Consider the following 27,586-nt stretch of genomic DNA (forward strand, 5'->3'; position numbering starts at 1 on the left):
AAATATGTTTTTTACATTTGTTAAAACTATCACCATGTCGTGACAGTATGAGACAGATATTCTGTGAAAAGATCAATCTCATCCACCTCCTCCCTGAGCTGCACAAAACCAACCAATCAGAGCCAGGAGGCGGGTCTTAGCGCTGTCAATCAATGCTGCTCAATGTGCTAATTGGGTCACAGAAACAAGTCACAGTTTCATAAAAGTCATTTATCTGCTGTCATTGGTGGCCATGCTAACTATTCTTAGCATTTGTGAGAGCGAGCGTAAATGGTAAATGGACTAAAATTATATAGCGCTTTTCCAATCGTTTTGACCACTCAAAGTACTTCACACTAGAGTCACATTCACACACAGACTGGTAGGCACTTTGGGGTTAAAGACCTTGCCCAGGGGCACATCGACATGTGGCAGGAGGAAGCTGGAATCGAACCTACAACCTTTCAATCACAAGACGACTACTCTACTCTTAGAGCCACAGTCATAAGAATGATTGACAGCGCTAAGATCCTCCTCCTGGCTCTGATTGGTTGTTTCTGACTGAGTGGTGTATTTCTGTGGTTAGTACTGGGAGCACTGGGAAGAGGCAGAAGAGCTTGATTTTTTTTCACAGATTATTTGTCTTACACCATCATGATAATGTTAACAAATAAGTAAAAAACATAAAAGTTACATACTGCAGCTTTAAAAACTTAAGAAGAATGAGGACATCCTTTCACTGCTATGGGGGATAATTCTCTGTCTCTGACTGTATTTGAGTGAAAAGATGATTGTTTGTACCTGTGCAAATATTGATGTGTATTCCAGGTGGATAATATGCCAGCACTGGAGCTGGGTAGTCCGTGTTGTACCTCTCCTTCGCCTTCCCCTCACCTCTCCCCTTCTTACTACCGTAGCTCCATGCCCCACCTGGCCCCTTACCTCACTGCCCATAACAACAGGTAACACATCTGCACCTCAGTAGCTTTAAACCAGTACTGTGTACAAGTAAGACTTGCAGCCATTTTCATGCCTTTTTTTAATGTTCATTGTTTTTGAAAAAGTGCTTGCCCCTCATTAATGCGCTCTTTCATATTTAAGTCTTTCAGATCATCCAAAAATAATCAAAAGCAACCCTAGTAAATACAAAATAGCAACAGTAAGCTATCTAAGCCGATTATATTGCTAAATCATGAATTTTCCACATTTTTTGGAGCGTTAAAATTAATTTCATTTTAACATGAAGCAGGTTTAAAGGTCGTGGAAATCTATCAGTCTTTAAACTCAAACGTACTCGCAGTAAACCAAGCAAGAATTATTTTTAAATAAACAAACAAAGTAACCAAGTTGTTTTGGAGAAAAGGGATCATAGATCAAAAACTTCAGATGGTTTTTGGTTGTTTAATGAAAGTCTTTTTTTGGGGACTCCATCAATATTTCGGTGACGCAGCAGCAGCACAATGATCCAAAACCCTCCAGCAAATAGATCTCTGAATGGCTTCAAAATAAAAAAAATAGATTTTTCAAAATTTTGGATATAGTTCAATACCAGGTTTATCTGACTGAAACTCTGTGGCATAAAATTAAACTGGGGATCAAAATTCCTCCACTCATTGCTATTTCCTGTAAAATTCGTGATGGTAGCCATTTTGGCCACGCGCTGCACAAACAGTTACTGGGTTTTGCTCCTAATAAATGAAATAATTTAAGAACTTCTTTTGTATTTACTCAGGTTATATTTGCCTTATATTAAAATTGGTCTTATGATCTGAAACATTGATTATTTTTTTGCTTTCTTTGGTCACACTTAGATGTGAGTGTCATCACTTTCTCTCCTGTGTGCTTTCAAGTTTTATGCCCGTTTAGTAAAATGTCCCGTTGCATGTGAACTTGGCTGAATCTTATGCTATCCTCCTGGTGTCACACCCGCTTTTATGCTCTTTAACCAAATTTAATCATAATAATATTTGGTTAATTTTATTATGATTAATTATTTTGATAATGATTTTATTATTTTTTTGTTTTTATTATTTTTTGTTTCTTGATCCTAAACTTGGACACTTTCTGTTGTAAAACCCACAAAAATCGAAAGGGGCTTATTTCCAACCATGTTTATTACATCCTGTAATGCTAATTTCTTGTGTTTGTGTGTCTGTAGCGGAGAGGAAATTAAACTGGACCGAGAGAAGATCCTGAGAGCCCTGCTGATGACAGAACTTTGAGATTTGTTTTTTTTTACCAACAAACCTTGTGACTAGAAACTCAAAGGTGTCAGACATTAGTCGCTATTTGTACATTTGCAAGAAAATATAACAGATTTTAAAATATATTTGCATAACTGTAAATTGTTATATTTGCTTACCTGTTTTAGAACAATGTTTTGGTTATATCTATTGGACTATAAATGGACTCCTTCATCACAAACTACACATCTGCTGGTGCTGCCTGCACGAGACATTTATTTTTCTTTCTGTGATTATATTGTTTGTTTTGGGGTTATGTCTAGGTTTTTATGTTTATTTAGTCGTCTCTGAGCCCGCGCTAAAGCTTTAAACAATTGTTGAAGCACTGATCTCCTCATACAAGTACTGTTAAAGTGAAGCCACGTTCAAATCAGTCTATTCCTACTGTAAATAGACATTGTAATTATTGAGCTTATGACAAAAGGAGGTCCTGTAAATGCTTACTTCTGTACTGTATTTATTATGCGAAATATCCATTTTTACATGCCAAAACATTTGCAGTATTTATGGTGAGAAACTTTTGAAGAGAATGTGTTTAAAGTGACTCAGATGTTGAAAATGTGCAGCAACGTTTGCAGACTGCCCACTAGAAGGAGACAAATCCGATGCGTCACTGCAGCTCTGCTCCTGTTTTTCTGGTTTTCAGGAGGAAGAGGACTCACTGCTATTTTTTCTACATGCAATTTCTATCGCAGCTCAAATGCAAATCTGATCTAAGAGAGCATGTTCTTGGAAATAAAGATAACCTTGTTGCTCCACTACTTTATTTCTGGTCTGGTTTGTAAAAGTAATTCAGTGGGTTTTCTGCTGCTGTGTGTGAACGGCTCGTGCCGTCGGCCGGATCCTGACATATTCCCATCATCAGTTTGATAACCTTTGATTCAACATCTCTGGCCTTTGCTCTGACATGGGAATTCAGGTCAGCCTCACCCTGCATGCCTGGGCTTTCGTTTTTGTGTGGCTCTCACCCTCCCAGCAAGGGAATGTTATGTTAAAGGAGAAAAAACTGATTTATCTGCCGCTTCGCCGCTCAGGTGCAAGTAGGATGAGTCATCCAGGTAATTGTACCTGTGTTCAGATCTGAAGTGAACTACTTACAGCTCTGCAAAAACATGTATTCCTTTTCTTACAGAGTTCCTGCTTTTGTTTTTTCGTCATACCTCAGTGCTTCAGATCATTGAATAAACTTTAACAGACTAAACCATAAAAGCCCAGTGTAAATAAATAAACATAATGGCCCTGCTTAAATTATTAACTTGAATTAACCACATTTACTGGTTCAGTTTCGTTATCCACACCCTGCCTGACTTGTGGAATAAATAAATCTCTTAAACAGAACTGGTTTGACAACATGAAGTGGATTAAAAAACTGCAAAAGCAACACATTTTGCAACAATGTTAAAAAAAGAGAAGACAAGATATTGACATCCAGTCTGGAAAGAGTTACAAAGTCAAGAAAACATGGCAACAAATATCACTCCAAAGATGCCTCAAACTCAAGCAGGTGGTCTTAAAAAAGCCCAGAACATCATCTGAGGAAATGCAGATTTAAATTACCCAGAAACAGAAAAACTGGGAGTTTTGTGATGGTTCAGAAGTGCTTCTCTTTTTCAAAATCTGGCTGACTTGCATTATGGTTGATGGAATCATAATTAATTGATTAATACATCCAAAAGTTGCAGCATAACAGCTCTCGACAGCGTCTTCACAGGTCTGTCCAACAAATCAATCAAACAGCTGCAGCTTATCCAGAGCGCTGCTGCTCGCGTTCTCACTAAAACCAGGAAGATAGAGCACATAACACCAGTTTTAAAGTCCCTACACTGGCTCCCTGTAGCTCAAAGAATAGACTTTAAAATACTGTTGTTAGTTTACAAATCACTGAACGGCTTAGCACCACAATACATTAAATATCTGCTGTTGTTGTATCAACCTTCCAGACCTCTCAGGTCTTCTGGTTCTGGTCTGCTCTGCATCCCCAGAACCAGAACCAAACGAGGAGAAGCAGCTTTCAGCATCTATGCGCCACAAATCTGGAACAAACTTCCAGAAAACTGTAAAACAGCTGAAACACTGACTTCCTTTAAATCTTGACAAAAAACCCACCTGTTTAGGATTGTATTTGAAATGTAATCAATTACAAATTTATTGATGGAACTTGACTTAATGATTGATTCTATGTTGCATTGTGTTTCTGTGTTTGTAATGATGTAAAGCACTTTGAAATGCCTTGCTGCTGAAATGTGCTATACAAATAAAATTTGATTGATTGATTGATTGATTGATTGATTGATTGATCGACTGAACTTAAACTCAAGTACAGTTTGGTTGTGCAGCAGATAATGATCTGGACACCACCAGCCAGGTCACCTCTAAATGTCTGACAAAAAAAGAAGCAGATTTAAGGCAAGTTACTTAAATCTGAGATATGAATTTCTGCAGCTCCTCCACAGTTAGTCAAAGTCATATTTAAGTCCAGTCAGTTAGTTAGGTGACCTCTTATCTGCTTCTCTAATTAATACTCTCCCTCTCTCTGTCTGACCTGTCTGCTGTAAATCCAGTGCAACCAGTAGTGGTTGCACTGGATTTACAAATTAAAAGGCCACTGAGTACAAAGGAACACTGTAACATAAAATCCCAATTAAATTAATTGAAGTTTGTGGTTTTAATGTGTCAAAGTTTGTAAAAGTTAAAGGTCTGTGAATACACCATAAAGTTAGAATGGCTTTAAGATCTTTTGTAAAAGTAATTAGAAACATATGGTCATATTGCTCTTGAAAACCAACTTTTATTCAGTGCATCAAAATCAAAATCAATCATTAAGGTAATCTTGAGTCACATATAGTCAATAAAAACTAGAAATAGATTAGCATAAATTAACTATTAATCCTTACGGAGGACTTAAACTACAGTAGTACTGAAAAAATTTAATTGACCTAAAAGTAAATTACATTGTGTGAAAACTGAGCTCTGCTTAGCGTCTCGTAGTTTACGCGTTTCTCAGTCCAACTATCTGCTGATAAAAATGTTGAAAGTTGATATTTTAAAAGCAGATAGTTTGAAGTTTGTTGCAGATATAAAAATGTAAAGGTAGTTTAGACGTGGTGCTGTTCTCTGAGTAGGGGTGTGTGTGGGTGGGTGTGTGTGTGTTTTTTAAAGGGATCAGGCAGGGTGGGGCACCCGGGATTAAATTACACAATACCAAATCTGCCCTGAGGGGGTCTGAGATCTTGTTTTCCTCCATCTTCCTTCTCTCTTCCCACTTCCTGATCTCTCCATTCTCCAGCTTTCCACCCAGAGGAAGAAAGACCATCCTTTCACTACAATGTGTTCAGTGCGTCTAAGTGACAATGGCCTTCTTTTGTTTTGGCTGAAGCATGTGTGTGTGTGTGTGTGTGGGTGTGTGCGTGGGTGTGTGTGTGTGGAAACTCAGAGATAATCACTGAGGACAGTGTGAGGGAGTTCCCGCAGTTTCGCCTTGAGTCACATTCTGTCACTGAACGGCGCCACCTGAGTGTTTGTGCTCCTCCACTTTAAACACAGAACAGCTCAAATCAAGCAGAAGGAGGCTGGCAAATTCACAACGTTATGTTTATTGTTCAGGTTTTTTTTGTTTGTTTTTTTCAGCATGTCTAAAGCAGGACTTTCTGCTTTTGGACACATGTTTACAGAAAATATTGATTCTAAACATTAATTCTGCATGGCACACATGACAAAATTTATAAGACACATGTCAAACATGTCCTTCGGTTAGCAAAGTTTCTAAAAAATATATACAAACGATTTAAAGAGATAACAGGAAACAGGATTTGTTCAATCATATTCCACAGTGTCACTGCAGATGGTGGAGAGAAGACGGGACACGTTGGATCATAAGAACAGGTAATGAAATTGAACAGGGACCTCCTTGAACTCCTGAGATTAATTTGTTTGAGTCAGTTAATCTGGATTAAAGCAAACTTTGGGGTTAAGGCACAGAGAATCAAATGTCGAAGGAGCAGAAACCAAGAGGCTAAAGCAGCGTTGGCATTAACCTACAAAAATAGAAACAATGAAAGACGTTACATTTCTGTGAAGTGAGTCTGATGCTGGAGTCAGACACACTCACAGTATTGTTGATCCAGATACCCAACAGGGGGATGTGTTGTGGGCAAAACAACGCCAGCATTAATAAAGACACCGGTGTTTGAGTTTTCACAAGACAGAATTATTTCTGCATAAATTAAAGGTTCGGATGTCCATGAAACAAAATAAACCACAGTGATACTACAGTGTCCAGAAACAGGCTAGGATGTGTGTCCAGAAGATTGAACTCTGTTGAAGTGAGTAAGAATAATACAGGTGCATCTCAATAAAACAAAATGCCAATGGAAATTAAATTCAGTGACTTCAGTCAAACGGTGAAACTCATATTTCCAAGTGTTTCTGATCATTTTGATGATGGCTTAATGAGAACCCAAAATTTAGACCAAATATAAAAACGTTTTAAATAGAGACATGCCACTCCGTTTGCTTGTCCATCTCAGTTTTTCCCTCCACTAAGCTTTCTTTCATTTTGAATGGATGCAGCACTCTGAACAATCAGCTTCTTTACCTTTCATTTGAGGAAAATAACTTACTCCTTTCTCTTCCTCCCAGGTAACATGTTTCTGACAGATCAGGTTGAATACAATGAATGTGGCAGCTGTTGTCCGCATCCTGCATATTTCTGCGTTTCTCCCATGAATTGTGAATCCCACCAAAATCTCTTTAAAAAAATTTCTTCATAATTTTCAAAAAAGGGAGAAAGTTAGCTCTGTTGGTTGTGTACCACTTTTTACCACACTTTTTTCTTCCACTTAACTTTAAATTAAGAAGCCTTGATACAAGACTTCTTGTTTGGCAGTAGTCGTTTGTGGCTAATCCGCTTTGTGGAGGCTCTCAGTTACTGAAGGAAAACTATCAACTGCAGAATATAAAAATATTTCTGTGCTTTTTGTAAAAACATTTTGTGTTTTTATTAGCCTTAAACACTTAAAAATGTTTACAATGAATCCATCTAATGTGTAGGTTTTGAACCAAGCTGCTGATAAAAATGACCTTTTAAATAATATTCATATTTATTGAGATGGATCTGTATTTGCATGTCTTGCATTAAACTTGCAGATTTCCTGGATGCTGCAACCAGAGAGCCATCCAGGTTTGTTTGACTTTGTTTTGCAAGCTTCATTTCAACTGTTCTCTGAAAATCCCACCGTTAATCTGCCACTTTTGTTGTTTTCTGGATCTGAACCACCCTTAGCAAATGTTTGCCATCAGAAGATACTGCATCTTTATTTCTCTTTACATTTCTACTCGTTAGCAGTGCATTGGTATTTAGCATTATGTAAACATCTTAAGTTTTACTACAGTACTTCTTTATGCACTACAGCTTCCAATACAATCACTGCATACTTGTCTCCATATGCATATAAACACAATTTTCATGCATAATATTCACAATGACATCTCTTTCACACAGTCACTTTCACTCTTCACAGAAAAGCTTGGAGAAAAGATTGAGCTCAGTTGCTACTAGATTATACTTCTCTAGTTTGTCTGGCAGGTATAATGATTCCAGTAACTTAACAGGTTTAAAAAAGTCTCTATAAAGCTTTTAAACATACAGAAAATGTGCAAGATATATATATAAAAAATGCTATTTTTGGCTAAAGCTGCAGTAAATTTGGTATAAAATACATTAATTTTTGAACCTAATAATATAAATAAGATTTCTAAAAGACTATTTTTAAAAAACACAAACTAACAAGTCATTGTCACGTACACATGACTTTGTTTTTGTGCGGAGCTACAGTAGGGTCAGATCCAGGTACTGGTGGCCCCCGGGCTTTGTGATGAGAGGAAGGGACATAAGAGGAGTTTCTCCTCCGCCGGTCTGACCCATGAGACTGCTGTTCAGCAGAGAAACAGACTCCACAGGACCCTGGAAGGAGGGCAGAAGGGGGAGAAAACAGGACACAGAAAGACAAATAAGAGTTAGAGAAAAAAAAAAGGTAACAAAAGTACAAAAAGAAGCCCTTCCACCAGAGCCAGATGTAACCCGCCACCTCCTCAACTGCCTGAAGGCCACATCTGCCGTCCATTAGCCTAGAGCGCTACGACACCGTCAACTGACTGTTCATTAAACCCTCGGCGTTGATATGCAGGTCAAACTTTAAAGTGCAGGAGATTAGACTTATGTCAGTTTATACTGACTGAAATCAAAGCCAGTCCAAGTCATAAGCAAACTAAGCGGCTGCTTAAGGCAGCTTAGGTTTGTTACAAAGATGTGAGAACTTCAGATCTGTGGCTCCGTTTGTCATTACTCTGAAATATATTTCCTGAATATCACACTTAATAACAAAAATTAGTGCATTTAAATCTTCATGACAGTCATAGTTGGACAAAAATAAAATAATTTCCCTATTTTAATAATTCCTGAAAGTGAATCTGAATAAGCGGTTTTCCTTGGCTGCGTTTAAACACGACCATTTAAAATCAGAGTTTGTACTGAATTGAATTCAGACTCAATGAGTAAGTTAGAAAAATAAACTTTGTGTCCACAACATATACACTGCCATTTGTTTATTAAATAACTTGAAGTTGCTTTTGTGAGAGTTAAGCCAAATATATTTGGTGATGTAACGTTGATATAATTGTTTGGCTGAACCATAAAACACAGAAAAACAAGAGTAGATCCAGCTTTATGCCAAAATGGCGACCAGAATGATGTGGAGCATCTTTATTGCAATACATGCAAATAAAATGCAGATTATGTCTGTTCAAAGGGTTTTAGGCCAAAGCTGTGTCGCTTTGTGGAGGGATGAGGCTCCATTTTACACGGTAATCTGGGATAGACACATGATCAGTATCAACAGATAAAATATTCTGATAGAATATCCAATATATACAATATTAACTGAACTCTGATCCAGAACTACATAGCATTCTGGGAGATGTAGGCAGAGAAAAGGCTTTAGCAGCTCAAGCTCTCACAGCCAGCTAAACCAGACTGGTGGCATCAACCAACTGACACTTTGGTTACCTAGCAACAGCTTGTCGAGTAACTTGTGGTTTCCTAGCAACAGCTTGTTGAGTAACTTGCGCAGCAGCAGTTTGCCTCATAACTAAGTAAAAATCATAAACATCGGCATAAAGTGGAAAAAACAGGAAATGTCAAGGCAGGATTTCGGATATTTAAAAATAAATACTGATGTTGAGGTTTGTTTTAAAGTGCACTCCAAGTACACTGTGTTTCATGAAGGTTATTATTCTTAGCATATATTGTTTTTTTGGTCTCCAATAATAAAATTAACATATTTTGTGGGATGTAATAAATAATTACTAAAGTTCTTCTGCGCATGCCACTTACAGGAAGACACGCATCATTTCTACGGGGCAATTCTCCAGTGTTAAATACCCTAACAGCCCCCTCGATCTTGGGCTGACTCTTCTTATAACGTAAAAAAGCTCAGATTCCTCCAACAAGCCCTCCTGGAGCTCCGACGTGAGTCATTTCCGCTTGAAAATGCGCCATCATTATGCTAATAGCTCAGCGCGCTATTATTTCCCACTGAGAGGTCAGATTTTTGTTCTAAGGCTTCCAATGTGTTTCTAATTAGACTGTAGGTGTGAATCACAGCTGAGCTGCTAAAAGCTCCTGACTCAACCATTCACTCAGTGCTGATTCACAACACCCAACACACAGCATATTGGTTGAGAAATATTTGTTTGAACTCCTCTGTGTGAAACTGTAGCAGATTTAAAATGAGATGAGATAATAACAAGCTTTTCTCCAGACAAACACATTTCATCCGTCGACGGCTTTGGTTTTGTTGCATAAGGCTTCATGTTCCAGGGTTGAGAGGGGGGTGTAAGTGAACAGTCAGTTCTCTCGTTTTACTATCCCTGCACTGAGTAAAAAACATTCAGTAGGACAGCAACACACCACTCAATATTAAACAAAGAGGAAAAATTAAAACGATCCAAAAAGGTGAAATAAAATCCAAGAAATCTCCTTTAATCCTCCAGCGTTGTCATATTGAGCCCAGAAACCCTTAGTGAAAAGTCAAGCCATCTCTAAAAGCTGAGTCTAAAGTAATCCCCCCTAACTAAGCCCTCAGCCAATCCTTACCTGCCACCTGCCTCAGACACCTTAAATACACACCCATTCTTTGGGCTGCGTAAGCAACGTCCTAGCCGGGTCGTGAGCGTGCACGGCCCCATGAGCGTGGATGAGAGCATCCTCTGGAGCATACTGCGTCGTGATGGAAGGAGGGGTATAACATAGACACATTTAGCCATTAAACTCAACAAGGGTCTAAAATTAAGCAGGAAAAATGTTTGGTTTAAACTCTAAATCAGGGATGCAAACAGTGATACTAAGTCAAACTGATAAACCTGCTACAAAAAGTTAAAACATTTATTAACTCATAAGTATATTGTGAAATCTTTGTATGTTTCTTTCCATATGAAAGTGATAAGTTTTATCGCCCAATCATTTTTATTCCCTTTCTTACGATTAAGAGTTAAAAAGTGGGGCTAAAAATTGGACGTAACTCGCTGTCCAGCCAATTTTGATGAACTTTGCGCCATCGTTTTCAGATGCACGGCGACTTAAGCATCAGAAAAATCTCTACTTCTTCTTTATTATAATTGCTGTTGGGGAAACAACTAAAGGAAACATTACCAGCTGATCTGTATGTCAATCAAGTGACGGGATGGATGATATTCAGATTTTTTTTTTAACATCATGCAGTTTACCCACTCTACCTTTGCAGCACCCCTGCTCTAAATGACAAAATAATTTTTCTTATATCTTTTCCCCAAGTTTCCTGACTCCGCTCCTGATTTAAACAACAACTTGAGTCACTCCAGTTCAAGTCAAAGCAAGCAGCAGTGCATGTGTGACAGAGCAGGGAGAGGAGACAGGATAAACTAGTTTGATAGCCTCTAGGCAACCGCACTGGATGCCTAACAGTCCACACCCATAATACCAGAAGATTTGAATAAAACACTTGCTGCTTACAGAGAGGTGTGTGAACACTGAAGGTAGAGATTATATATATCTACAGTATATATATATATATATATATATATACAGTATATATATATATATATAAATGTGCAATGTGAATGCAGAGAGCTGGTTCTTACCTGATATCCCTGCACAGCGTTGATGAGCTCTTTAACGCCGCTGCCATTGTAGGGCAGGCCAGGCATCCGCACCAACCCTCCGGGGGAAGACATGGAGGAATGGGCCGGGAAGAAACCCAGAGTTGTAGGCGAGCCAGGAGGACTGGGAAAATAAAAAAGTGAAATTAATCTTATTTCACGTCGAGGTTCCAAATGAAAAAGAAAAAAAAAAAAACTGGCTTATTCTCAGAAACTAAAACACACACTAACTAAGCAGCGGGAAGAAAAGCATAAAACTGGGAGGGACTCTGGGTGTTGTCTTTAAGTGCCTTCATAATGACCGTCCAGGCAGAAACAGAGGTCACTTCATGTTTACCAAGCTCCGTAATAACACGGTCTGCAGTTATTAACCACCCTTGTCCCAGTCTTTCTCCTTGACAAGAAGCATTTCAACCCCAGACTAAACGTTCACATTTCTCTGCAATTAACGTCTTTTATTTCTGGTGACTAGAGCAGATCTAACAATGTGAGCGCCGCTCCAGTCTAAAGTCTCTAATACGTGATCGCTCTGCATTTAGCTTCATCTGTCCTCCAAATTAACTGTGACCAGGTGATGTGCAGTGATAGTTTATCCCATGCAATCATGTGGAAAAAATAGATGCTTTTCCAACACGTCTACATTTAATAACAATGCTAACAAAAGTGAATGGCTTAAGTAATACAAACCCATAAAAAACTGAAAAAGATACATTTTCAGTCAAATTTTCATGAAATTATCAAAGGACCGCTTATATCTCTTTCTGGGATATACATATTCATTGTAATTTTTGAAAAAATAATTAGATTTTAGTCTGGTCAGTTCTGCTGCTGGCAGCTCACTTGGATTTAAAATGAGTTTTTGGGGTATAAACTCAACAATTATACCCCAACAAGAAAATAATGCGCAATTATACCACACAACTTTGAAAAGCAGAAGTAGGGCCTCTTGTATAATCAACTAGGATGCAGTTGATTTACTCTAGACAGTAAATCAACAACAAAACACTCCAGCAGCCATTGTACAGCGCACAAAGCGGTAAAACCAGTTGACCAAACGTCCTGGAGCTCCTCTTCGGTTATTAGGTGATGGGAAGAGCTCCACGGGGGTTACTAGGTAACGGCGTAGTTGCTGTGAAATGCGACTTATCAATTGGGAGGTTTTTGAAATGGTTCTTTTTCCAGACACCAAAAAACATTAACTTATTGCCCAAGAACAGCTCGATGTTTTTTTTAAGTTCTTGGGCTGTTTTTAAAAGCAGTTGAGTCAAATGGGAGTACAAAAATGTGCAAAATAATATGTTTCTTTAACACTCAGCATACTGATGTAGAAATGCCCCATATGAACCTCAGATATGTAGCTTTCTGCACTCCTGACTACTGAAGTAAGAGTGAACATCATGAGTAAAAGCAAGATCCTACATGAACCCCAAACAGGCAATCAAAAACAGACTGAACAAGTTTAGCTTTCCTTAGAGATGTGAAAAAACGAAACCATTGCTCTCTAAGAACAACATGAGGGCCAGAATGAAGTTTGAGAATCTTGAAAAAGACAAAAATGTCTGGACCAGTGTTCACTAGAGAGATAGATAACATAAAAATGTTTTGGTACCGCACAGAGTGAAGCAAACTTTCCTCAAAGTCTGCTGGATAGGGACAAGAAGAACTTTTGCCTCAGGCAGAAAACACATTTTTGTTGATAATTTTTGTTAATGAGTAAATTAAGGTTTAATTTTTAAATCACTTTTTCAAGAGATAAATAAAAAAAGATTCACATCAATATGTGAATATTTTCTTAAATAACTAAATATTTAATGGGGCGCCCTATTTATTTCATAAAGCTTTAAATTTGACAGCATTTTCAGTTCAGTTTCACTTTAGTTTGGTAAATTATCAACATTACACACAGAAAAGAAAACACATTTAGAAGCCCATAATTTACCAAAAAAAGGAATAGGCTGAAGCCAAGGTTTATGTTTGCCTAAAATGTTCATGAACTCAGCAGCAGCTTACAATGTCAAAAAAATATCTTCTGTTCATATACATACACACATTTTGAAGGAATATGGCTGAAAATTATGACCACAAACAATTGTTTCCAAGATTTAACAATGTTTTTGTTTATTTTTAACCTCTAATTGTTTAGGGTTTTTTTACCTGGGGTAGTAAGCACTGTAGTTCATGTACAGTTGAGCTGATGCGGGGTAGTAAGGATGTCCGGGGTGCAGGGGGTGAGGTGCCAGCAACATCTGCCCCATAGGAGGGTAAATGGCAGCAGCGGCTGCAGCTGCAGCTGCAGCAGCGTCCGTGGGGAGGATTTGTTGAACTGGAGTGAAAGAGTACGATGGAGGAGATAAACCTAAAATAATGGAGGAACAAGGACAGAAACAGAAATATAAAATCCGTCAAACCTGGAGGAAAGGGGAGTCGTGGTGGTGAAGTGAGGTAATTGTTTGATGTTGAGAGAGGAGCTCATGCAATAACCACTGATGTCTTTATTGTGCATGTGATGCATGCATTTTTCTGTGTAATGTAAAAGATTTAAAGAAATCACAGTTTAAACCTTCAAAAAATCTTTTTAATTAGATTATGATTGATCTGACTGATTAGAAATCAGACTCTTTTGCTCTTTTCCCAATTCCTCATGGACTAATATACATGATAACAAAACTGAACAATCCCAGCAGCAAGAAGCCATTTAAATTAGTACGTCTTAAAAAGCTATTTTAGATTTACATATCCCAATATTTTAGAGTAAAATAAAGAGGTTAAATTGCTTCAGTAATTTATTTTAAAAAGTAAAACTCTTTTATAACATATTGCTTCCACGATTGGTGTGTTTCAACTGTATGTTTGAGTAAATTAGTAATATTATGCTTTACAACAAAAATCCAACAAAGTAAGAATATTGCAAGAGACTAATGAAAATACTCCGTTTGCATAAAACACTGACTCAATGCAGCGTGGTGTAGAGAAAATCAGCCTCTGCTGCTGCTGCGGGGTTTAGGTCAGGCCAGTTTGTTGGTCAGTCCAGCACAGAGATCACTGGTCATTAAACCAGATCTGTCCTCCTGCTACATGGATTTTCTACCTCTCCACTCCGCTTTCAGACTCTGTGAACTCTATTTTTATATAAAATGAAAACGGTCATCTCAAAAGATGATAATGGACTCCTGTGCAACAGTTCTTCTTCTCTTTAACCCAGGTGAGACATGTTTATAGTTGTCAGGGACAGTTGGGTTCGTAGTGTGGGAAACGACTCTGGTGCAGTCCATGTCTTGTAAATCTCGCCCAGAATTTTGAGTGGGCTTTGCTTTATAAACCTCAAAAAGCTTTAGTTAGCCCTGTTTCTTATGGGACCTTAATCTACCAGACTTTTTTCTTCCACTTAACTTTCCATTTATATGCTTTTTTTCCCCCATCGCTCTGTCTACAGCCAGCTTACTTAGAAATGATATTTTTGTGGCTTATCCTCCATGTGGAAATATGATTACTTTGGCCTTATATATTTTTTTATGTAATATTAACAATTTTTGAAAAAAAAGTATTATCGCTAGCTAAAAACAACAATAATCAAAATGAACATAAAAATATTTTGAATATATCACTCTGTGTAATGTATGTAATATAATTATAGTAAATATTTTCTTATTTATAGAAATTATCTACAAAAAATGCATATCAAAATAAGCTGAACTCATTCCAACTAAAGCATGTAATATTGCTTCTACTGACATAATCATTTGCACCATAAATCAGATATTCATCAGCTGTCAAACCAGTTTTAATTGTGAACAGACACTGAGACCAAAGCACATCTACGCAGCAGCTCTGCCCACCCCTCGCACAGATCCTGATTGGACAAGCACAGGAGGCGCACACACACACCTAACGTATGCTTGTCTGCTGAGGCTAAATCCCAGGACCACCACTACCGATCTGACGGGATCAGAAAACTGTAAGCCGCGTTGCCGTATTCTGAGCTTTTTGAGGAACTGCTTTGCTTACACTTTTCGGAGCCTTTCAGATCTTTGTGAATCAGTTCAGCAGTGGTAAAGTAAAGGAATCAGAAACGAGTAACAAACATGCCGATGGAAAATTACACTACAGTATCCAATCAGAGTGAAAAGTGAAGGAATGTATTAAAAACAGTATCATCATTACATGCAAATGGGTGTAGTGATCATACTAAATTAAAACAAGAAGACTCAGTCTCACGTTGATACACGCACACACACACACACTCAGAGTATGAATCCTTCCCACATCCTCCCACAGATCTAGATTGGAGGAAAAACCAGCAACTCTGCCACCCCGGCAGGAGCTCACCTACCCTGCAGACCCGAAGCACCCCCAGCTCCCAGCAGCACTTACGTCTGGACTTACATGGCGGCGGGCTGAGCCCTGTCCCACTCCTGCTCCGGGTGTGTGCGTGTGTGTGCGTGTGTGAGAGCGAGCCTCCCATCAGCACCAAGCCCATCTCGTCAGTGCTGCAGGGAAACACTTCCACGTAGCGGCTGTTCGCGCCGCGCTGGCTGGACATCACGTGTTTGTGGAGCCGCTGCGAGGCCTGCAGCGCCCGCTCTGCTGAGGTCATCTGGATGAAGCAGTCGCCCGACGGACGGCCCTGCAAACACAGCGGAGAGAGGAAATGTGTCAGGAAATGTGTCGCATCAAAGAGACATTTGATACTTCATTGATTAGTCCCAGCAGAGGCACAGAAATCACAGAAATGATCTGATAACAACAGCACTTGGTCTTCCACGTCACTTTTCTGTCTGCACTGTTGATCGCTCACTCACCTCGGCATGCCAGAAACTTGAAACTGAAAGTGATTTTCCAAATAATTTGGCTAATAATTATTTGCCCACTGGAGGCCACTCAGAGTGACTTTAAAATTCATTCCCAGCTAGGCTGTTGTATCAAAGTATCAAAGATACAGAGCAGCAGTAACATACATGTCCCAGATGCAGCTGAACATTGTGAATTACACACTCTAGATCAGTGTTTCCCAACCCTGGTCCTCAAGGCACACTGCCCTGCATGTTTTAGGTATTTCCTTGCTTCAGTCCAGCTGATTTCAATTGGTGACTGAATAACAGGCGTGTGTTGAACTGCAATCAGTTGAATCAGGCACATTGAAGAAGGGAAACCTCTAAAACATGTAGGACAGAACATGTGTGCCTTGAGGACCAGGGCTGGGAAACACTGCTCTAGATCACACCACACATGCACTATTCAGTACAGTGGCACACAAACTTCAGATTCACTGAATGATCCACAAAATCCTGTTAATTTACTTACATTTACGCCCACTTAAAAAAAAAGCCCTTTTTAATTCATTTCATTTTAATCTTTATGGGTTCGAGCCTGTAGAGGCACAGAAGATTCTGAAACATAAGTTACAATTTCATAAGCTTTATATTAATCAACTCATTGGACTGGATCACACAGGATCCAGAAAACCCAATACTGTTAATTATAGTTTTGCTGCGTTCTACAAAAATTCAGTAAAGTAAAATCTCAGTGTAGCCTTACAACTGAACGGCCGATAAATGTACATCTCTTACCTAGAGATGAAAACAAACATAAAAAAGACAAATAATTTCTAAAACTGGGAACACTACTTACACTAAAGTTAAGGGTAGTGTGGCTAATCTGAGATGTTGTAGCAGATTAAATTTATGTCCCAGACTACAAACATGATCTGGAACCCGATCTACAGCAGCAAGAACCAACAGTGTTGAGGGGATTATTTTTGCAAAAACTGAGAGTATTTTCACATCACCTGCAGCCTCAGGCAATCAGACAACGCCTCAAAAATGATGATGAATGATCTAAGTGGGCATGGCTTTTGAATGAAAGCATAAATCTGAACTTAAAAGAACCCATCAGTTTTTATGAAGCTCATATTTTCAAGACATATTTATTAAATTAATGTGAAACTTCACATTCATCTTCAAGTTCTTCACTTTTTCAAAACTCAACTACATTTTGATGGTAGGTGAATGAAACGATGGAGAAAAACAACTGTTCAGTCAGAAAAATGTCTGATCTAGTGGAATGGAAAATATGGACTATTTGGATATTTTAAGAGAAGTTTTGAAACTTTGTGTCCAAGTTGACTCCATGGATTTCCACAGCAGTCATACTAGCTTGAAATTTAACATATTTTTGTTTATTAGTACAGATTAGTACAGGCTGAACACGAGGGGATCACATTAATGCAAAACTTCATCTTAGACAATGGTTATCACATTTTATTTACCTTCATTGCTACCAATTATTTCTTAAAATTGATGCTCTAAAATGCAAAATGAAGCATTAAATTGGCCTTTGAGAGATACAAGAGAAGTGTGCTGGGAAGAACATTTGCATGTCCCAATAAGGATGGTTTGCACTTTTGAAACACCTTGCAGTTCAAATTTGTTATTGTGTTTTATATGAATCTTTTACTACTACATATTCTACGTAATTGCTTATTATTTGGAGAGACAAGCACATTTGAAAGACAGAAACAAACCGTCCTCTCAAAGAAACAGTGACGCAGTGATAATAAAGTTTATGTTGAATGTATAATTTTGGAAATTTGTGCAAGAAAATATGTGAGCGCAGGGTGTGTCAAGATGGTTGCTGCATGTACCTGCTGGTTGAGCACCATGTGCACACCATGTTGTCTGACATCTTGTGTAAACTCGCCCAGGAAGGAGAGGATATCCTCAATGCTCGCCGTGTACGGTAGTCCCCTCAGCCTGAGGCAGTCCCTCACACCGCCAGGAGGAGGCAGGAGAGAAACCGCGGGCAGCACTGACACCAGGGGGGCTGGGGCAACAGGGATCAGCGGGGCGGAGGAGTACCGGTTCAACACCTGAAATGCACACAAGGTTTGACATGAGATACTCAACTTGAAGTACTCATTCTGGATTAGGATTTCCTTGTTTGCCTGAGATGCTTTTTAGATAAAACAGTCAAATGATAACTCAGATCTGCTGTTATTAGTTTAAACCCAACAATGAAACACCTACATGGCAGAACTAAGGAGGCAAAGAAAGCCGACGCAATGCTGTGTTTAAATATGTCGCGTTGTCAAACAGGAGCTGGCCTGCAGCCAACAGGACACCAGCATGTTTGCATTTCTGGAGAAGACAGATAAAGGCCCCACAGGCTCGTATACAAGAGGAAAGGCCTCTGCATAGATATATAGTTATGGGCAGTAGGTGCACCAGTCATGAGAGATAGGAAATTGAACATTAGAACCTCAATAGACAGAGTGAGGGAGTGCAGGATGCAGAAAAGGAAGAAGTTTGTTTGCAAACACACAGGTAGGATGCAGGTGTAAGGCTTTGTTAAAGCTACACCCTTACATTGCTACAATACCTGATAGCCACAAGCATAAACACAATTTAAAACTGAAAAAACCCCAAAAGGTAAGAAATAAAAGAACAAATAATAAACCTTCAATTGTTTTCTACTCATTATTATCCTAGCCTCTTCCTGATCATCCAATTAGTAGCTTTAATGCTGCAGTATATAACTTTTAGAAAAAATATATTTCTATATACTTGTTGAAACTGTCACTATGTCATGGCATTATGTTTTGAGACAGATAATCTGTGAAAAAATGAGCTCCTCTGACTTTCCCCAGTAGGGTTTTAGTGTTGCCAATCACCGCTCCATGTGGTGCTGCTCATCCCCACCTCTGTAGCTCTAAGCTACACTGTAGCTAGCATATCCTGTTATGAATGCTCACTCTAGTTAGCATGGCCACTGATGACAGTTTTCCTGTAACGGTAAGCCGTTTCTTCGCCACCATTACATTTAATTTCCCTGCTGGGATGAATAAAGTACTTCTATTCTATTCTATTCTATTCTATTCTATTCTATTCTATTCTATTCTATTCTATTCATTGAGCAGCAAGTACATGAGGTTGATTGGCAGCGCTAAGACACACCTCTTGACTGATTGGTTTTGGTGGGGTGCATTTCCTAACACAGCAGTAGCAGCTCAGGGAGGAGATCAATCTTTTCATAGATTATCAGTCTCACAACCTGGTGACAGTTTTAACAAATATGCAAAAATAATAACTTTTATAAAAGTTATATTCTGCACCTTTAACAATACATTGGACGATACAAGTCTAATATGCATGATACATCTTATTTTTCCTCTATTTTCCTCAAACCTTCCACTGACACCACGAGGCAACCAGACCCGCCACTCTGTTTAAACTGCTAGGAGAATCAAAACCACGTCACACCCTGACATACCTGCTGCACCTCCGCTGCCGTGCTTTTGAACAGCTCAATGTATCTCTTCCCCAGGAGCTCCTTGTGTTTCCTCAGAGCGGACTGAGCGTGCTCCTCGCAGGCAAATAACACAAAAGCGTCTCCCGTCGGTCGTCCGTCCGGGTAGCGGACGAAGAGGATGCCGTCCTTCCCTCCGCTGATGGGACACGTCTCTTTAGAGCCGTCCTCTGGTGAGAAAAATCTGAGAACGTCGTCGTGCGTGGCGTTGAAGGGGAGTCCTCGCATCCTCACTATGATCTGGTCCTCACGGGACAGGAACATTGCCACCTCGTTTGAGGTACCTGATGGGACACAAGAAGATTTAGCCAAACTCACAACACATTATGTTCTCCTTTATGGACTGCAGTGTGAATATTTCCTAAAGGTTTTGTAGCTTATATTCATCAGTTGCTGGACAGGAAAAAGTGCTGAGAGAAAAAGCGAAAGACAAGAAGCACAGAAATAGCACGAGGTCGGGAATTAAAATGCGTTTTTGTGGAAGTCACACCAGGAGCGAGTTAAACTTGACTTTATCGTCTTCATCATTCAAAATTTCTCCTAGCATGTTATTGTGAGGTTCATTCTGCAGCTCTTGTAAAAGATGTTATTAACATTAATAACCAAATGCCACAGTTGAGTCATAGCTGACAATTCAATCTGCAAATTATAAGTTTTCTCTAAAATAATTGGAACAAAACACACCTAATGGAAATGTTAATTAGTGGGCTACAGTTTACCAAAGTGCATGACATTTTAAAATGTGGGCATAATTTCACCTTTATGTTTTTCAAAAATTTGAGTTATGACAACTATTACATTCAGGAATCTGCAGGAGCAGCAGCACCATCAAATGTCCTCAGGACTTCAACTAAACCAGCCTTTTATTACAACGTGAACAGAAAAATGCAGGAATGCAATTTCCTATTTAAATATAGCAAACAAATGGTGCATTTTTTTCACTAATATTCTTTCCCCTTTGGAGAAATGAAATGAAGAACCAAAAACTAAAACAAAAATGAATAAGATTGATTGTGTTGCTGTCACAATTAAAGTTTATTTTGTTGCTGTAATGATTAAAGAAGCAGACAGATATTCCAAAATGGTGCCCAACAAAACACAAAAAAACAAAGGTGAAGTTATTACTCAAAAAAAGACCTTTTGTTAATACATGAAGCTCATTCTCATCCGTTTCTAATTGATCTGCATGAAAAATATTATGCATGGAAAACTGTTTGGTCAGTGGAAGATACCAAATTAATCAAACTGGAAACATGTGCATGGTGAACATATTAAATTATTCCTTAAAATATGTACTTTACTCACTAAAATGCATTTATAATTTTTTTCTCTCAATAGATTAAATTATTTCATGTTTCTTCAGCATCAAGGGTTAAAAGTGCCACTATACTACAAAAAAGTAATTTATCAAATACAAATTTATGTATGCAATAGTTTTAATTACACACTATTAAATATGTTAAATAAATAAAAGGGATGTGTCAGCATTTGAAAAAATGTGTAAATACAAAAAAAGATACATTCCCAATAACTAAATAAATACTAAAATAATAACATATAATTTCAGCAAATAGGACATTTTTATTTTATACAATAATTTGGACATTTATTTTTATTTATCATGAGGTACTCAAACTTTTAAATTGCTATAACTACATGTATTTAAGAAATGTTTGTGTTTTCAACTATCCTGTCCATAAATATTGATTTAGGAAATTATGTATTTATTCACTTGTGGCGCTTTTTGTTCTTGATGCATATAATCCTTCTGAGAAATGAGAAAATATACATGATATGAATTCATGATTCCTTCTCACCTCCTGCTATCTTCAGAAAGTCTTCTCCCGTTGCTTTGTAAACCTGTTGTTGAAAACGAACATGTTGTCTGTTTAGTGCTTGTGGCTTCAGATGAAAGTGTAAAATCGGTGTATCATGACAGAATAAGGGGTTTTCAAGCGGTGCCTCCAGACCCGTTACCTCAATGTATCTGTTGCCCATGTGGTGCTTGTGCCTCTGCAAGGCTAAGTCTCTGTGCTCTTCACTGACAAAACGAACAAGTGCTTCTCCATTCCTCCTCCCCTGAGCGTTGAGACACAGAGCGGCCCCTCCTCTGTAAAATACAACATTGACCATACAGTGAAAGATCATCCTAAATAAAAGCTCGCACGACTGCACTCCATTTCCACTTCAACATACTTGGCAATGTTGAGGCCTTTAAAGAACCGAGCGATGTCCTGGTCAGAAGACTGCCATGGCAACCCTCTGGCTCTGATCACCGTGTTGTCGCACACTTTCTCCATCTTACTGCTGCAGACACGCATACATACAAATACAGTCTGGTAGGAAACAGCCTGGGTTGATTTTAATGTTAGAAAGAGTATAAGCAAAAAATAATTCACTTACCAAGTGCCACTTTCAAATCTCTCATTTACTCTCTCTGGGTTGGAAAAACTGTGACCTGGAATGAAAAAGCAAAGGATGATCAAACACAGTCAGTATAATAGTTTAAGATGGCGCAGCTTGTGCTTTTCTTGCTTTCTATTTTAAAATCACCCACTTCAATATTTTATTTTGTTTTTTACACTTAAACATGGATTGGACATTTTGAGGATACAGACCCTCACAAAAGTGAGTTTTTCCACATTATGTCGTGTTAAAAACTTGAATTCACTTAATTGGATTTTATGAATTAGATTAACCAATTCAAATTCTTCAAATAATTAATAAATAGAGTCCTTGGGTTTTGTACTTTGATCTCATGCAGATGTTCAATGAAGGCCTCAGAGGTTTGCCAGAGCACATTAGTGAAAAAACATAATGAAGATCAGGGAACACATAAGAAAGGTCAGGGAGACAATTTAAAGTGGATAATGTTATATAATATTATCCGCAAAGCTCTGGTCAATCCATCATTACAACAAATCTGACCTTTATGGAAGAACAGCAACAGGAAAAAAGCAGCTTTTGAGAAAATATGCTGCAGTTTTGCACAAACACAGTAAACATGTAGGCGAAGGCACCCTGGTCAGATGAGACCAAAGTTTAACTCAATAGAGTACATGCAAAACATAAAGTGGGGAGGAAAACCCAAAGTGTATATCATGCTGGACACGTCACATGTGACATGTGGTGGTGGCAGCATTGTGGTGTGGAAATTATTTTCTTCAGAAGCGACAGGGAATCTGGACAAAGCTGTTGGGAAGATAGATGGAGCTAAATACAGAGGAAACGTGTTAGAGGCTGCAGAAGACTTCAGACTTGATAGAAGAACTACGACCTTAAACATCTACAGAATATAGTTTGCTCTATAGCTTTAGAGCAAACTATATTCATGTGTTATTTTTGTAATTCTTCTGGGTGGATTCTGAAAAAGGCATTATGTACCATGTATTGCTACGTTACAAGTATGTGCTACTTTGTGTTCGTCTATCACATAAAATCCACCAAAGTTGAAGTAACTCGATACCATAATTAGCAGCTGTCGTTCTCTTCTCCTACTACAGTAATAGCAAATCTGTCTCGTTGGCTCGTACAGTTTTCTTTTAGCCTCATGTGTGAGATACTCACAGTATGGCTCAGAGAGCAAAGAGAGAATAATGCTGGTCATAAGCCGGACCTGCTGCACGGCTACTTCTGCAGGCAGAACAGACAGAGGATCCTGATTGGCCGAGGGATCCCACATGGAGGACACATCGACAGGTAGGCTAAGAGCTGAAGATGATCCAGTTAAGGAAAGTACTTATCTAGACAGACAGGTGTGTTTAATGAAAAATGGGAAGAAGCACGTCTGGATGGGTGACTTAAAACACTGACGTCAGGTTTTCTGTATCACTGGGTGTGTGAGGTTAGCCCTACTGGCTAAACACACACTCTTTCTCTTAGGGCTTAGCAAAGTGCTCCATTCTTTCCTTATTTGCATTTCAAAACTTCTTACTCTGCAGCCAACACCCTAGCTTTAAACCTGTAAAGAGTTATTGCTGAGTGTAAGATGTTCACACCAGATTAAACCAGAACGAAGAAACCAAAAACACACTTAAAGTGCAGTGAAAATTATTTGCACCCTTACAGATTTCACCTGGAACTTTGTTATTTCCAGATCAAACAGATGTTAATATGGAAAAAGAACCTGAGGAAATATGAAATGCAGTTTTCAAATGCTGAATTCCCTTAGGAAAAGAAACAAAACACTTGTTATTATTAACTTATGTGGAAAAATAATACCATGCAATGAAAACTGGCAATATGCTTTATGTTTTTGTGAACGAACTTTAGCCCACTTGTAGTTGCTGAAATATTTTTTAAATCACTTAAATTGGAGACGGTTTGTGCCTTTATATCCTCTTTGAGGTCAAGCTGCAGCATCTCAGTCACATCAGAATGTAACTACATCACGCCAAAACGTTCATTTTGTTTTTAATTGTTTACTCCAATCTGTACTTTCTGAAACGCTGCGTTAACTTTACACAAGACTCAAACCTCCGAAAAAAAGGTTCCACTGTCGTCTCATCAGAATATTTTTTCAAATGTCTTGGGGATCTTAAGGATTATTTTTGCCAAATGTGATACAAGTCTTTGTCTTAGTTATAATCAGCGGTAGTTTTGGTCTTGGTTTTAGTCTCATTCTTATTATTGAATCATTAACAACTGATCCTAATAGATGTATCTGAGACCTGAAGTGTATCGCTTTTATTTAGATTTTTTGTGATCTCCTGGAAAACTGTAGGACTTATGAGGCAGTTTTGTCGGCCAGTCACTTCTGGCCACCGTTCTGTGTTTTGTCCCTTTGTGGATAACGGCTCCTATTGATGTTCACTGAAGTATTGATGTTCACTGAAGCCTTAGAGATGTTGTAACTCTCTCAATGCTGTACGATTTTAACTGTGTTTCTCTTCCGGTTTTGACACTCTTTAGATCAGGGCCTGACGGTTAGCTTTGTGAGACCTTTTGACCCACTTTATGCCGTCAGACAGGTCATGCTTCGCTGCTTTCTTGATTCTACAACCTCAGCAGTCGTCAGGTCTGGGAGTGGCCAAGAAACGAAGCGTAAAAATGTGATCGGACACATGTGATGTAGGATTTATAATTTATATTTTCACATAGAGTCACAGTGGTTCGGATGGTTTTTTCCCTACATATACGAAATCTTGCTCTTGTGATCTTTGCTGTTAACATTTGTTTTTTGTTTTAAAGCATTTAGGTGTGATATAAAATCAATCACACCAGACATTTTTATGACTCCATATTAAACAGTACCAACATGTCAACAAAGGATACACTCTGCCATGACGTGTGCATTCAAAGCCTTGAGGTCAGAGGTGGCGAAGTGGCTCTTGAACTCTTTCCGCAAGTCAAAGAAAGAGTAGAAACAGTCTGGGACCGGGATGTTCTAGTAAGAGGGGAGAACATTCAGAGAAAAGGATGTGAACAAGAAGCCCATTAGCAGCTGCTGTTTTATTACATTCATCACATTCATGTTTGCTCAAGCCAGCACGGCACACACCGCCTTCTTTGCTACTCTTTTCTGTGTAACAGTTGTGGGAGAATGCATTCAGCCTCTCTGTCTGTGCACAGGTGTAGCACGGTATGTTCAAGGGGCGTGTGTCATCGGACAGGTTCAGAGTAATTCGGCTGAGAGCAAAGCTGGAGGTTCCTGCAGCAGGGAGGCGTTCAGCCCAACCCAGTTCGCTCACCTTGCTGGCGGCCTCTGGGTGAATCACTTGACGGATATGGAGCTGCCCGTCTGTACACAAACACAACGACGTGCCCGCGCCCGCACTGTTCACCTCGTTTGTCAGCTGCAGATTGAACTAAAATACAAAATAGAGAAAAGAGGAAAAAAAAGCACAAGACGCTTACTGGAAGAAAACTTGATTATCACCAAGATTTCAGGCCAGAAGACAGTTGACGTTGAAGACTCAAAGGACATCATTACCATATTTAAACCGCTGTCAAGACTTGCCGCAGTGTACATGCAGTCTGCCCTGGAGGAAGACTCATCCTCCTCCTTACACTCAACCACTACATCTTCGTCTGATTTTTCCTCTGTGGAGTCTGAGAGGTCAGGCCTAATGAGGATCTCATTCACCCTGCCCAACTGGTTCAAAGACAGAAAACAAGTCAGTCCTGAAACAGTAGCTTACCCAGGAACCTATACGGTATGGAATAATAGCGCACATCCAAATGACTGTGACCTTTTATCACTTCATAACGTAGATATTATAACTCTCATGAGCAAGAGCCGGTTAGTTTGTGACATTTAGCATAATAGATGTTTAACATCCTTACATGTTACCACAAAAGTATCTCTGCTTCTTTGGATTCAAATCAAACAGATAATTAAAGAAAAGAACAAAACAGACATTTTGTTAAAGAGTCGTTCCAACTCTTAACATGGTGTAGTTTTAGTTTATAGTTTCCCTGTCCATTCTATTCACTGGATTTCCTGCTTGAACCACATCCAGAGCTAAAGAGTAAGAAGGCGTTTTTACCGTTTTGGTGTTCACATTGACCAGCTGCCAAACCAACTGGACCAGGTCCTTCTCGTCAGAACCCAGCAGCTCTCCGCTCGCTCCAGATGTGGCGGTGAAAACCACCACCAGGTAGTCTACCTGCGCCGTCATCTGAACGAACACGACCCTAAAATAAAAACCTACGGTGATACTACACTGAACCGAAGGACAGCACGGAGGGTGATATGAGGCTGGAACACGAAGGAGGAATAGAAATGACTTTTACTGTGACACCTGAGCGCAAAGGTGAGCTTGGTAAATCCAGAAAGTTTGATCCCTCCTTGAACCTGCCGCAGTCACCATCGCGGAGTAATGGCTGAACGTTCAACGCTTTTGTAGCGATTCTTACCTGTCTGACCACGTGACTGCATACCTGGTGTCCCCGCCTACTTTCAGGTGCAGGAGAGATTAGGACGTGGCAGAGAGTGGAGGGCTGAAATTTGTTCCTGTCATTCTCTACAATATTATCCAGCCCTCGAGTTCAGCGGCCTAAAGGGAAAAATTGGCTTTTTATATAATTATAATACTAATGATAATAATAAGAAGGTAAGCAGACGTACTATTGATAACAACAGCAGCAACAGCAACAATAATTGTATTATTCTTCTTCTTCTTCTTCTTCTTCTTATTATTATTATTATTATTATTATTATTATTATTATTATTATTATTATTATTATTATTATTATTATTATTATTATCAGTAGCAACAGCAAAAATTCTTCGTATCACTTCTGAAAAAGAAATCACAAAAAGACAGTTATTTCTATTTTATAATAACAATATCAGAGAATTTCAACAACAAAGCATTTACATGTAAATGTATTTTATCTGTGAAACATCGACAGAGAGAGAAAAAGCAGAAACAGAAACGGCATAAAAGCCACAACAAATTAATATCAAAATACACTACTACGGAATAAAAAGGTCAAATTAAGAATGTCTTATGATGAGATAAGCACAACTCCCCCCGCCCCAAATAAAATCTCTTCTCAGTCATTTGAGATATAAAAATATTAAGTACAACTTAATTCTGCAACTACTGCTAATTATAATACTAATGATAATAATAAGAAGGAAAATATAAATTTGTAAGCAGACGTACTATTGATAGCAACAGCAGCAACAGCAACAATAATTGTATTATTATTATTATTATTATTATTATTATTATTATTATTATTATTATTATTATTATTATTATTATATTAATAATAACAATAATAATTTTATCATAATATATACATAATATATATTAATTATTATATATGAATAATATCTAATATGATTAATTATATATTATCATAATAGTGATGAGGATGGCAATTATTATTATTAAAAATAATAATAATAACAACAGCA

At 38.5% G+C, this 27,586-nt stretch overlaps 2 protein-coding genes across 9 annotated transcripts in view; one reads left to right on the forward strand and one right to left on the reverse strand.

Annotated features, from left to right (window-relative positions):
- The window catches only part of epb41l4b (erythrocyte membrane protein band 4.1 like 4B), a 29,758-nt gene extending 26,775 nt beyond the window's left edge, over positions 1-2,983 (forward strand). For 3 of the 4 annotated variants that reach the window (XM_032559210.1, XM_032559208.1, XM_032559209.1), the window contains exons 22-23: positions 808-941; positions 2,138-2,983. In XM_032559210.1, the coding sequence (XP_032415101.1) occupies positions 808-941; positions 2,138-2,201 (198 nt within the window). In that variant the 3' untranslated portion in view covers positions 2,202-2,983. The remainder of the gene's footprint in view (positions 1-807; positions 942-2,137) is intronic. The other variant, XM_032559211.1, reaches the window with a different exon arrangement.
- Positions 2,984-5,792: 2,809 nt separating this feature from the next.
- esrp1 (epithelial splicing regulatory protein 1) lies at positions 5,793-26,549 on the reverse strand. Of its 5 annotated transcripts, none has more exons than XM_032559204.1 (16): positions 26,204-26,548; positions 25,648-25,809; positions 25,406-25,522; positions 24,990-25,101; positions 23,283-23,426; positions 22,119-22,173; positions 21,912-22,022; positions 21,693-21,825; positions 21,533-21,575; positions 19,680-19,999; positions 18,055-18,279; positions 15,798-16,038; positions 13,569-13,770; positions 11,397-11,538; positions 10,408-10,497; positions 5,793-8,184 (listed from the first exon to the last, which is right to left on the reverse strand). In XM_032559204.1, exons 1-16 carry the CDS (start codon positions 26,333-26,335, stop codon positions 8,050-8,052), a joined length of 2,364 nt encoding a protein of 787 aa, XP_032415095.1. In that variant the 5' UTR covers positions 26,336-26,548; the 3' UTR covers positions 5,793-8,049. The 5 variants fall into 5 exon arrangements, with proteins under 5 accessions (XP_032415095.1, XP_032415094.1, XP_032415096.1 ...); XM_032559203.1 differs by having other exon boundaries at positions 15,786-16,038; XM_032559206.1 differs by having other exon boundaries at positions 8,126-8,184; positions 10,375-10,497; positions 15,786-16,038.
- Between the last annotated feature and the right edge of the window lie 1,037 nt (positions 26,550-27,586).

The sequence above is a fragment of the Xiphophorus hellerii genome, chromosome 3 (genome assembly GCF_003331165.1).
Source record: "Xiphophorus hellerii strain 12219 chromosome 3, Xiphophorus_hellerii-4.1, whole genome shotgun sequence".
NCBI lineage: Eukaryota > Metazoa > Chordata > Actinopteri > Cyprinodontiformes > Poeciliidae > Xiphophorus > Xiphophorus hellerii.